Source organism: Pimephales promelas, chromosome 1, assembly GCF_988280905.1.
Source record: "Pimephales promelas chromosome 1, fPimPro1.hap1.1, whole genome shotgun sequence".
In the NCBI taxonomy this organism is placed as follows: Eukaryota; Metazoa; Chordata; class Actinopteri; order Cypriniformes; family Leuciscidae; genus Pimephales; species Pimephales promelas.
The window spans coordinates 21,802,131-21,814,923 of record NC_142769.1 but is presented as its reverse complement, the minus strand read 5'-3'; the positions used below and the strand labels follow the sequence as shown (position 1 = coordinate 21,814,923).

General features: G+C 40.2%; 1 protein-coding gene across 6 annotated transcripts in view; it reads left to right on the top strand.

The window, feature by feature from the left end:
- tcf12 (transcription factor 12) overlaps positions 1 to 12,793 on the top strand; it is a 125,660-nt gene that overhangs the window by 91,725 nt on the left and 21,142 nt on the right. For 5 of the 6 annotated variants that reach the window (XM_039654362.2, XM_039654360.2, XM_039654365.2 and 2 more), the window contains exon 9: positions 11,078 to 11,177. In XM_039654362.2, the coding sequence (XP_039510296.2) occupies positions 11,078 to 11,177 (100 nt within the window). Of the gene's footprint in view, positions 1 to 5,740; positions 6,049 to 11,077; positions 11,178 to 12,793 lie in introns of those variants that run through there. The other variant, XM_089128959.1, reaches the window with a different exon arrangement.

Sequence of the window (12,793 nt, the reverse complement as noted above, 5' to 3'; positions counted from 1 at the left end):
AAACGAGCACCAAGAGAGAAGTGAGAAGAAGGTTATGATCCACTGTGGCGACAAGGACACGAGACTAGCGCCCAAAGCTTGGAGGATGTCATCTGGACTAGAGCTTCTCCATTCAGAAGATGCATTGTGCATTTTTGACTAGACAGCCATCTACAGGCCATGCAAGCTCAAGCAGGTCACCGATGCCACTGTGAGCTTTTAGTTTGTGGTTCTTCTGGGTTGTTTCCATCTCATTTTTTCCCCTACTCTCTTTGAACCCCCTACCGCTAATGCAAGGTCACAACCTGGCAGTGAAGACCCTGTGTAGTTGGACATGCCTTGGGATAAAAGGCCCACTAAAGCCCTGTAAAGAATAACAGTACAGTTTGATGTAGGTCTTTCATGTGGCCACTGCTCTTTGTTCTGGAGAAAATCTGTTCTCTTTTTCTTTTGTGTTTCCTCTGCGCTGGGTTTTTATGGTCTCACATGTCTGTTTTAAAGAGCATATTCCACAGCTCGAGGTATTGATTAAAAGGTCTACTTGGTTTGATATCTCTGAGCTTACGGTCTTGTGCTCTCATTCCGTGTTCTCCCATGACCCACACAATCAGACGGTATCCTGTATCCTGTGGCTTTTAATAGCTCTCTTGATCTTCAGACATTCTACTTCCTCCCAAACTTATCTTATATTTAGGCTTATTATGTCCCACTTGTAGCCATGTGGCTGTCTGAGGTTTGTCCTCTAGGTCATCAGGTTATAATCCTGCCACCAGAGGGCAGTGCACTGGCTGTGTGTGTGTGTGTGTGTGTGTGTGTGTGTGTGTGTGTGTGTGTGTGTGTGTGTGTGTGTGTGTGTGTGTGTGTGTGTGTGTGTGTGTCTGAAAGGATATGAGCTCATCAGATAAGTGATTAGATAGATGCTCCTGGCTTGTGTCTGATGCTGAACAGAGACGTGCCCACCTCTTTATCAGTTTAGGACGAGGGAACGAGTCTCTTTATCTGTTTAGGCTGCTGAAAGTTTCCTCAGACTTCAGAGCCCTTAATAGGATACTCCACTTTTTTTGGAAATAGGCTAATTTTACCATTCCCCCAGAGTTAAACAGTCGAGTTTTACCATTTTCGAATCCATTCAGCCGATTTTCTAATATTTAGAAGAATATCAGTAACCAGACAGTTTCTGGTCTCATTGATTTCCATAGTATATTTATTTTCCTACTATGGAAGTCAATGGGACCAGAAACTGTCTGGTTACTGATATTCTTCTAAATATTAGAAAATCGGCTGAATGGATTTGAAAACGGTAAAACTCAACTGTTTAACTCTGGGGGAGTGGTAAAATGAGCCTATTTCCAAAAAAAGTGGAGTATCCCTTTAAACATAAAGAGCACAAACAGCAGATAGATGTTTGCCTTACAACTACAGCTAGAGTGCAAGAACACAGCATTGGAATATGTATATAGACGCGCATTCAGATTTCAGATGTCCGTTTTGTTTGTATTTTTCATGAATGCACATCCTTACAGCCGTGGTCCCTTTAAGAGCGTGCTCTGTCAACAGTCGGAGCTGATTATTTTAAGATGTGTGTAAAGCACTGCTAATCTGATCCACACTGGCGTGATTTACCTGGCTGGAGAGTAGCCGGCACGTGAGCCGCTGGTTGTAGGTCAGTAAACAGCAGATGTCACATGTATTGAAGATGTTCACTGTGGTGGAAGCCAGGTAAGTGGGTGAGCCGCTTTCTTGTCGATTGATGTCACGTACATCGTAATTGGATGAAGACCTGTTGCTCAACAAGCGTGTTGGCCCAGACATGCAAAAAAGGCCTCTAAACCTGAATCTCCCTCCTGAACCTTGATGAAAGGGCCTTGGTGGATTTATCATGTCTGGAGGAGATGCTCGCTAAATACTGGTGTTATTCCATATATAATGTTTATGCCGTTTTTTTCCCGTGTTTTGTCTAGGCGCTATCCTCAGGCAGGGAAACATTAATCATTACAAGCACATAACAGAATGCTCATAAGCCCACGAGACCCATGGAGAGATATTTTCTTCCTAATGTGTTGTGATGAATGGCCTTATAGAAACACAATGTTGTTAAATTAGCTTGTATGGGCTGAGATGAGCTTTCTGCATGTTTCTAATTTGCAGGCGTGGGATGTGTGTGGGGATGATGATGATGTGGAAGTGTCTAGTTTACAGATTGATTAGTGGGACAGGCTGTCTGCTGCACCTATTACATTTAAACTCCGTAATCCCACACAATCAGTGCAGGTGAATCCCAGACCTCCTGCGTCTACGGTGTGTTAAAGAACTGGGTTGGCTCAACAATGTCCCGACCAGGTGCGACTCGACAGTTCAGTGTAATATATTACGTCTCCGGCATTAAGTTTTATGCCCTTACTGGAAGAGAAATACTGCAGAAATATTCTTAAGTGTATTTCATCTTGTTTTTGTGTTATTTTCAAGTTTTAAATACATACACTATTTTTTAAATGCATACAATGTTTTCAACATTGATAATTATAAGAAATGTTTCTTGAGCAGCAAATCCTCATATTAGAATTATTTCTGAAGGATCATGTGACACTGAAGACTAGAGTAATGATGCTGAAAATTCAGTTTTGCCGTCATATGAATAAATTAAATTTTAAAACAATTTTTTATCTATCGTAGATCATCATATACTGTGTTTCCAACAGTATTTTTGTGGGTGGAGCTCGGTACCTCTAGGGGTTCCAGGCCAGGGGCATGCAAGAAAATTTTGTACATTTTAAAGATAAATTCATTAATCTGGTGTACTTTGAGTCACTCAAAACAGCTGTTAAAAATAAATAATCCACCGCCAACCGCCCAAACCTATGATTTTCTTTCATTTATCTGCATCTGATCTTCACATTACAATTATTCAAATTCTCAGTGTTAAGCATGATAATATGGTAACATCACACTGAAGTAGGCTACTTTAAAATTGCATTTATTTAAAAAAAAAGGTTATTCTACTAAAAAAATTGCATGTCCTTAATTGCCTTACATAGCCTAAACAGAGGCTTTACTCCCTTCAAACTTAAATTGTCATTGTTTCATTATATCACTGTGGGAAAACACTCTCATCAGAATATATATATATATATATATATATATATATATATATATATATATATATATATACATATATACCTTTAATGGGCATTTTTCCCTAATTTTAATAAATATATGCACCATCTTTCATTTCAAATTTGTAATTTTGATCAATATATTCAATTAGAATAAGACACTACAGGGCTGTTACCAATCAAATTTTAATAATTTACATTGAAAAAATGACAACTGTATTAAAGGAGATTATAAGATTGTTTTAAATATTTTTTTGAATATACAAATAAAGAATTTTGAAAAGAATGATACTTTGAAGCTAAACCTCCAGTAGCCTAGGTAGCGGCAGGCGACCGCCTTAATGAATGAGTCACTCATTCAAACGATTCGTTCAAACGGCTGATTTATTCAGAATGAGGCAGTTTATGAATTGGTATCAATTGAATCTTTGACTCAACCGATTCGTTCAAAATGCTAAATCATTCAGTAATGAAACACGGCTGAGTGTTGCTGTGAGTTGCGCTATGGGTCTGCTGTGATCTTTGTTTGGAACTATTTTCGCTGCTGGAACTGAACAGAAACAGTCATTGCGTCTAAAATGTAATTTTAACCATTTTTTTATTGAACTGTTATGAAATCAGTGTCTCTGTTTCAGTCGTGATGGTATTTGGGACAACTCTGGTGTGAGGTTTCTTAACTGTATAATACAGTATGTTATAAATAAATGTGCAGTTTTGTTACCGTCAGTACATTAGGTTGGCCTATATATTATTATTATTGATGGGGTGGTTGCCTTGTAAATCTCTATGCAGGAAAAACTCTGTATGTGTATATATATATACACAGTGTATATAAATATACAGTATATATATACTGAAATAAGAGTTGACAAAGACAACCTGTTGCGCTTCTGGCTGGTTAAGGCAAAAGTCAAGTAAATGTCTAACAAAACTGACCCGTGATTGGTTATATTTGCAGTGGTGATGACCATAATGAAGTTATGCGTGGCAGCCGTGTGGAAATCTTGCGAGAACAAAGCAAACAAACGTTGTGAACTCTCCGGACATGTGTCCGTGATTTGTGATTTAATTTCTGTCCCTTTTCATTTATCTCTTTCATTATTTTTTCTGTGATCTTTTCCTCCCAGCAGTGCATTCTTTATCTGGATTTGTTTTATGGAGCCTTCAAGCATTCTTCCATCATGGCCGTCTCCCTCCTACAGGATCGAATTGAAACGGCTCCAGGTTTAAAGTGGTACCAGCCTGTCGATCTCAGCCACCTTGGACACATTTAAAAGAGTCTCACTCAGAGAAGAAAAGAGCATAAATAATAATAGAATTAGAGGGGAAAGTATAATAAAGTATCATTTTCTGGGAAGGCTTTCATCTTTCCATAACAATAATGTTGTGGATGGTCCGAGGGAGGATGGTGTTTGGACAGGGAAGCCTGCAGTGACAGACATGAAAGGGCCCGTAGTGGAGTGGGCTTTAAAGAGACCGATGCCACTACAGGTCAGCGTGTTCACAGCACGGGGACGACCTTGGCCTCCCGGTCTATTTTTGCACCCCCGTCCATTCATTCCAGCCTTTTGCTTTTGCCTCTCTTCCACTTCCACTCTTGCATTTCCCTTCCTTCCCCTCATTTTCTTTTTCCACCCCCAGTGCGCCTGTCATTTGGGTTGTGTATCCTACCGCCCCCCTTGGTCTATGGGCAAGAGGCCCGTGAAGGGGAGCGCTGGGTACAACGCGAGCGAGAGGAGGGGACGTCTGAGGAAATGGAGCGTCATTGCTCTCGGGTCTTGACGTCAGGCTCGGCCCCTCTGCAGCTGTTGGATGTGTTCAACAGCTCTCTGTGTTTGCTGTCACGCCACGGTGGGGGACTATTAAAACAACAGCCACAGGTCGCAACTTTCAGCACCAGACTTGGTTTAGGGCAAACAAGTGCGTGGCGTGAAACTCAAAAGCACACATTAATATCAGTATATTATGATGAATAAGATAAAACTTACTGTTTTTAGAAAGTCGCGTATGCTCCAATGCTGCAATTATTTGATTGAAAATTGATTCAGAAATATCAATTTATTGTAACTGTTATCTTCTTTAATAGATTATTACATAATGTGTGATGGCAATGCTTAAAATGTGGAAACCGTTATACATTTTTCAGGACTGTCACTTTTTATATTAAGTATTATATTTATATATTATATTAAAATGTTATATCCCTAAAATCTTTCTTTCTTTTTTTCATTTACGAGATTATTGATGTGGTGTGGAAATCCTCTCCTACTGTATATACTCAGTCCAACCCCTCCATAAAATAGAAACAATAATCACGAAAAGATTAATCAGCTAGGGATTTAGACCAGTATGTGTTTCCGTTTCTGTGTTTGTATGCACCTCTAAAGTATATCAATATAGTTTTTTTTTTTAATTTCATTTTCTGGAAAAGAACAGACAAGAATCAACAGGTAAATGAACTCATTTCAGTGTTTTGCCCTTATTCGCACGAAAAATCCACCATTCTAATTTCCTTTTCTGTCTCTTTTTTTTTTAAGTACAAGTCAATCCACTTACTCAATTGTTTTGTGGCCCTCCCTCGCTCTTTATCCTCCATCTCCCCCTCCTCTCTTAGCCTCAGCACTCACGAGGCTTTAGGGGAGCCGAGCTCTGGGTATTGGTCCGTTGTCCTCCTCCTCCTCCTCTTCCCATAAGCCCTCCCCCCTCGCTGCTGGCTGAGTTGGTATGGTCCTGCTTTGCATAAGTTGTCTGTGAGTAGATCCATGTGTAGGGGGCCAGCACTGAAGGAATTAGTCCCTTGTGCAGCGAGTGGATGTATGTGCACTGAGCGGGTTGGTGAAAAGAGATCTTCTGTATCTGGCTCTACGTCTTTCCCAGCATCTCTGAGGCTTTTATCATGTATTGCGCCTACCCCGTGCCTGGAATGGGCAGCATGTATTACTACAACGGAAAATCGGTGAGTGCCTTCTCTCCCTAGAGGAAATGTGTGCGAGTAAACATGTTATTCATGTGCACGGTGGGCTGTCGGGTTTAATGGAGTGGTGAGCCGTGTCAGTTCAGTGTGTTGAAACTGAGTTGAGGGTCTCGTTGCTCTCGGCTTTGCCCGTGTGTGTGTGTGTGTGTGACTGCTGACTGTTTCCATTACCTCAGTCTGAGCTAGGTCAACATTTACTTTCATTTGCTGCTGAAGAAGTGTGTGAGTTGTTACCCTGTTTTAACGGCTGTATGGAGTTTATGAAATAGAAATGTTTTACAGTCACACCTGCAAGTCTCTATTTTCTTGATAAAAAGGCACTTGTTTTGGAAGATTATTTGGTGTTGGCAAGTTGAACCGATGCTGGCTGGGCTTGTGCCTCACCGTCCGCTTTGCTGAGCGCTGAGACGGGCTCACAATAATAACAAGTGGGAGTCTGGGAGTGATTAAGGAAGAGAGTCTGTCTGTTGAGGTTTGACTTTCCTGTTTGCAGATTGAGCTCAGAGCAGCAGCATCGCTGTTCCTCCATCTGTTTTTAATCAGCCAGGCATTCTTCTCAATACAGGAATCCTGATGGGACCCCTAAATCTCTCCACCACAGGCCCTTTGATTTCTGTGTGCCTCTCACGATGCCTGTTTGCCTGTCTGCGTGTGGCTGTCCGTGTGAGCGCTCGTGTGCATGTGCGCTGAACGTTTGTCAGGTGCTTGATGATTGGATTGGTGATTGGTCACTGACATGAGTGGGCGTTTAGGTTCACTTCTGAAAAGATAGAAAAACCTGGTTAAACTTCTCTGTGGGAATGAAAGGTAAAAACGACATCAATCGTCACTAACTGTGAATGTGAACGAGAAAGAAGTTGTTACACTTGTTCCTCATGACTGGCTTTCCTTAAATAGCAAAATCTGATAAAACTTACCTTTTAGGAATGACTTCCCAATATAAAGAATTAGAAAAGTATATAATTTGTGAGATTGTTTGGTTGGAATGTTCCACCTAGCTCCTTAAAAGTGAGTCGCCGCTCCCCAGAGAATGCAAAGTAGAGAGGAAAAAGTTTCCAGAAGATGTCCCTGATGTCTTTCTCTCTCTCTGTCTGCGTGGGGCTCTGGAGATTTCTCCATCTGTTTGCCGCATTTAAGAATGATCCCTTACCCGCTTCAAGAGCTCGCTTATTAAATTTCGATGTTGTTCTCATTATTCATGCTGCTTTTCACAAGAGCGGCAGTAATCATGTTTGCGCAACTTTCTTAAATTTCCGATCTCGTTTTTCTGGGGACTAAGTGAGACCCCGGCTTGTGTTTTCACTTCTTTTGAGGTCATCTGACAGAGTCCAGAGTTAGCTTTCCTCGTAGGCCATTATGACAGATCTCTTTGTTCCTGCACCACAAAGCTCACTTTGATCTTTTTATATTAAGTATTTCCAGCCTTGTAATGCAGGCTGGGAGGAAAGAGAAAATGAGGAGCATGTGGCTCACTCGGGTCAGAGTTGAGCTTTATGATCCAAAGCGGTGGGTAAATGCCCAATAAACCCTTCCTTGTGTTGCTTTATTTCTATCTTGGCACACAGATATCATTTATTTATTAAATGTCAGATGCTGTGAGCATCAACAAAGATAAAAGTCGCATTGATTTGTTTGAATGTCAAGCTGGTACCAATAATTTTATGGCCGGGCCTTGGGGGGGGCAAGCGGCCTCCCCGGCTTTGATTGGGCCAGTTTATGACGTGTGAAGTATTTTATTTCCTCTCTGCTGTTCTCGCTTTAATTCACGTATTTATACGTGTTTGTCTAAGGTGGTAGCTTTTCCTTTCAGATTTATAGGGCTTCTGCTGAAAAATAGTGCTTTTTTTTTCAGGTACATACTCTGCCTTTTTGAAGGTTTTGTTCTGGTTGAAAGTTTGCATAATGAGTCATCAGCACCGTCTGTAGTTGTTCAAAGCAGACCATCGTGTTGTTTTTCTCCTCTCGAAAGGCTTCCACCTGTATCTGTAAGGAACAAAATGCTTTTAAGTTTCAAACTTTTACCGTCTGCTCTTTGTAGACAGACTTGGCTTTAAAAGTCAGAACGTGTCCCTTCAGGACAGAGCTGCTGTGTTCAATAGGGGCTCATTGTGCGCGAGTAGCGTGCCTTTTCGGCTTGATAAGTGTGTTAGATGGGAGTTGAAAAGGAAGGCCCTCGGGCTGCGATCCGACTCCAAACAAGTGACATGCAGAGGCAGGATATTTTCTTGTCACTCGCGGTCCCTCTGCTCTGAACCCGTCCTTGTGGGTTATTCTGTTGTTCTGCCTTTTTTCCCTCCCTCTATAATTATTTCTTTCTCTCTCTCTCTATTCCCTGCCTCTCTCACTGTTGTCATTGGGCTTATCCATATGTTGACAGTTTAGTGGTTTTTCCGTGTGTTGTTGTGATGGATGTGGTTTTCAGATCAAAGGAAGGTGTGACAGGCAAGAAAGGAGAGGAAAAACTCATTTCACTCATCAGCGTGAGCCTTCGTCTCCATTTACTCACAGAGGAATTGAAATAAAAAATACAATTTATATTGCTTTTTGTTCATGACTGCATTTTTATGACAGATGGAAATGAATTTAGTGATTTTGGAAATGTATACTGGGTTGCTGCCCTAAAAAATATAAATGTGAATATATATAGGCCTATATATGTTTTGGTATGTTAAAATCTTTAAGTGGGTGTAAATTGCTCTTTGTGATTGCAGTCTCTAAAAATTATTTTTAAAAGTATTGTATAATCTTATAATTATCACAAATGACTGGAAATGTATTGGTTAAAAAAAAAGTATGGGAACTCCAAATATACACCTCTGTTAACTAATTTCTTTCCACGGTTTATTTCCATGTTCAGTATTTTAAAAAAGAAGTACAATGAGGGAAATAATGTAAACGTGGGTGTTTAGATCAGAGGGTCGTGAATAACTGACAGCTTCCTAATTAAAGCTGTGGTCAAAGGAAGCGTTTCCTTTGCTCTTTTTCTCGTGCTTTCTTTCATTCTCTATCCTGGTGGTGGAGCGGGGCGCCGGTGTTTTGGAAGGTTTATTAACGGGTCGGCTGGTTAGCTCGGGGTAAAGCGGACAATTAGCATTATCCGCTGCCATATGCTGCCCATTGAGCCGTGAGGCGGAGACAAAGGGACCTCTCCCACGCCGCCCTAACCTGAGATCACCAGGGGACTTCCAGCACCCGGGTCACATGTGTGCGCCTGCACACCCACGGGAGCACGTCGCAGCTTATGAACACACTCACTGCCAATCACATGGGCCCGTACTGCCGCCTCAGCAAGGTGCCCGGCCGCACACAGCTGGCTAAGCTGACTGAAAGGCTTTAGATGTTGATCGTAATGCAGAGTGTGTCATGACATGCTGCAGCCGTGTGTTTGTGTGTGTGATGAAGGGGATCTTTGCGTACATCTGAAATATTAATGAGGACGGGGATCTGACAATGGAAATTCAATGCAATTAATATTTGATTATAATTACTCCTACGGTAATTTCCAGTGTATTTCATGTTCATTTCTTACTTAATAAATGAATGCACATTTTTTGTTATTGTACAAGTCTGTTGTTTTGGTAAATAGTTACGAATTAATAAAATACAAAATGAATAAATGATTGAATATCAGAATGAATTCTGTTGTCTTGGTCAATATTTAACTGGAGTGCAACTAATTATGAATAAATAATAATTAAATGTAATTTCAGATTTTATGATGTATTATGTCATTTAGTAAAGAGTTGTATTTAAATCTTGGCACACAGATATGATTTAATTATTAATGTTAGGTGCTGTGAGCATCAACAAAGATAAAAGTCACATTGATTGGATTTGGTGTAAATAATTATGAATTAATTATTAAAGATAAGTTAGACTAATTTCAGATTTTCATGTATTATGTCAATTGTAAGACATCTATGTTGCCACACTGTAAAAAAATCTTTTCATGATTAGTAATCACAACATTTTTTCTTTTGTCAAATCAACTTAAATAATTTATTTAGTTCAGATAACATAACATTTGAGTTTCTAATGATTAAATCAATCTCCTTCATTGGATTAACTCACTTTTTCCATTTCAATGAACTTAAAATTTGAAGGCAACCAGGTTACTTACCTTTTTAAGTTAAACCAACATTTATTTATTTTAATAGTTTCCTATATACTGTAAAGTTGCAGTGATGTTGACAAGTTGTGTTTAACTTGAAAGCACATCTGCTCTTCGTTACGAGGATTGGCTCTAACAGATGTGAGGGTTCAGTCGGCTCCTCGCCGGGAGGAATTTAAGCGGCAGGTGACGAGGACACCTGAAAGTAAAGGCCAATGACATATACTGAGCGAGTCTGTCTTCAACACGTTTACCTAGCGTTCTTTTCCACGTCATACATGCTAGTGTTTTCTCTCTCCCTCTGAGAGGTTTTGTCCCATCTGGTGCAGATGAACTGGGAGAGCCACATTACTGGGCTGTAGCCTCATGTCTTTGATCCTCCTCTGCTGGAATGGGCACTTCTGCAGCTGTAACCACTGCTCCGCTGGCCTGACCCCGTCCAACCCCACAGCTCCTAAAATACACACGCATAAACACAAACACATATGCACCCTAACGCCCTTGCATATTAATTCAATTGTTTTGATGCTTTTGTTCGGCGGGCGTGCATGTCGTCGTCATTATATTACAATTAAGCGCTGAAGCGCACACTACACAGCAGATAATCCTCTCTGTTTTTTTTAGAAGACTTCTAAATTAGCCATCTGTTACTACAAAGAATTTGTAAATTGCCCATATGCGTTGCATTGCATTTTTTGTGTTGTATTATGCAGTCAGGTTTCGTGGTATGCGTGAATTAGCCCAAGGGTATGAGGATACGCTTCATGACATGAGCTTGTCTGTACGGTAGTCGCTCATGTTTATAGTAGATACCAAAACGGCAGCCTACTTTCCCTCACACCTGTCTGTAAGCAGTTGTTCTTGGTCACAATGCCTGATTTTGCTTCTTTTTTTTTGCAGGTGTATGCACCATCTCCCAGCTCAGATGACTTCAACAGAGACTCTCCATCCTACCCGTCCCCCAAACCCCCCGGCAGTATGTTCGCAAGCACTTTCTTCGGTCAGTCACCATCATTTTTTAGCACTTTTTTAGCATTTACTTTGTTTTGATTTTGTTATTTTTTTTGTTTTTAAGTTCAGAAACGTACTTTATACAAATACGCAAGTACATACATGAATAATTGGCCAAAGCACTGCAAACACACAGTTTTGTTGTATACATATCGCATACTGCACATTCTTGCATTACTGTGGCGGAAATAAACCCCAAGTGGGCAATAGATGTGTGTTTGCTGTCAAGCTAGCTGTGTCTTTCAGGTAGCTAGCTATACATATATTGGTTTTAACTAACTTGTTATCAAAATCATCATTTAATTGAACAGTGAGTTTACAATTGCATACTGTGTCTAAATAGATATTACATTTGATGAGGAACAAACCAAAAAATCTGTTCTATAAAGTATGAATGTCTAGTATGAATGAAATGCGAACTTCTGCCATGTTGGCTTTGTTATTTGACCTACAGTGTTATTTGCGTCACTTTACTGGGATAGTAAAAGTGTTCATTACACGCACACTTCAGAATATCAGCTGAAATAGCACATGATCGAGGTACTTTTTGCCTACTGTATTATGAATACTGTGAATTCAGACATACTGCTCTTTTTATGTATTGTTTCTCACCTACTGTATTGTAGGGACGTAGGCATATTTCAGGTGCTGGAGAACTGAAATAGAATACGAGATGATATTCTTACTAAAGCATTACATTGTGGTCTGACATATTTTATAATGCATGAAATCGAGCTTTCATAGCTAGATGTATTTGCGTTCATGTACTTGCGTAGAGTATTCTTGCCAAAGACCGAGTAAAGCTTATTAAAAAAATTAAATAAACATTGACTAGTTTCTAGGATATCACAGAAACTGGAGCATCCTTTGAATCCTAGAAACTAGTCAACTTGTCATGCAGAGTTGTAATATGGACTGAGTTTATTAACAGGTCTAGCATGTTTATGTAATTCTCGCACGTTTAGTAATTCTAAAGCCAAATCTTCTTCCAGTCTACTTTAGTTGTTTTTTCAAACACTAAACAACTTCTGGTACGTTCCTTCCTCTAACCCCACATTAAACCTCAATTTTTTTTATTTTATTTTTATTTTTTCACAATTGGGAAGCCTTCTCTTTACCTTTCACTCACTGCCCATCATGCTACCGACTTCACAGACTTAAATAGTAAACGAACCTTGAGTATTCCAGTTTTGCCAATCAGGACAGATAAAAATTATATGGCCGTTTCCAGCCGTGTGTTTAGGACTGTGAGGAATTTCTCCTTTAAACGTTGAGGCGGAAGCAAGTGAGCAGCGGCTGGCTGAATGTTATCTCAGCTGCGCTCAGCGCTTGGCGCAGACTCAAGTGTAAAAGCAGACTAAAAGACAGGCCGGTCCGTTTGACATCCTCCATCCAAAGTAATGAGTGTGGGGGTCAGGCTTTGGCTCACATATCAAACTGTGTGTTGTGTTTGTCCTTGTTTATCAGCATTATTTATTACATTACTGTCACCTCGGTCTCGCTCACAGTTTAAACCTTCCTCGGCAAGAAGTTACTCGTATTGAAACTAGAAAACAAAGATTGCTTTATGGTTTAATGTTCAATTTTTTTTTTTCATTTGTTGCA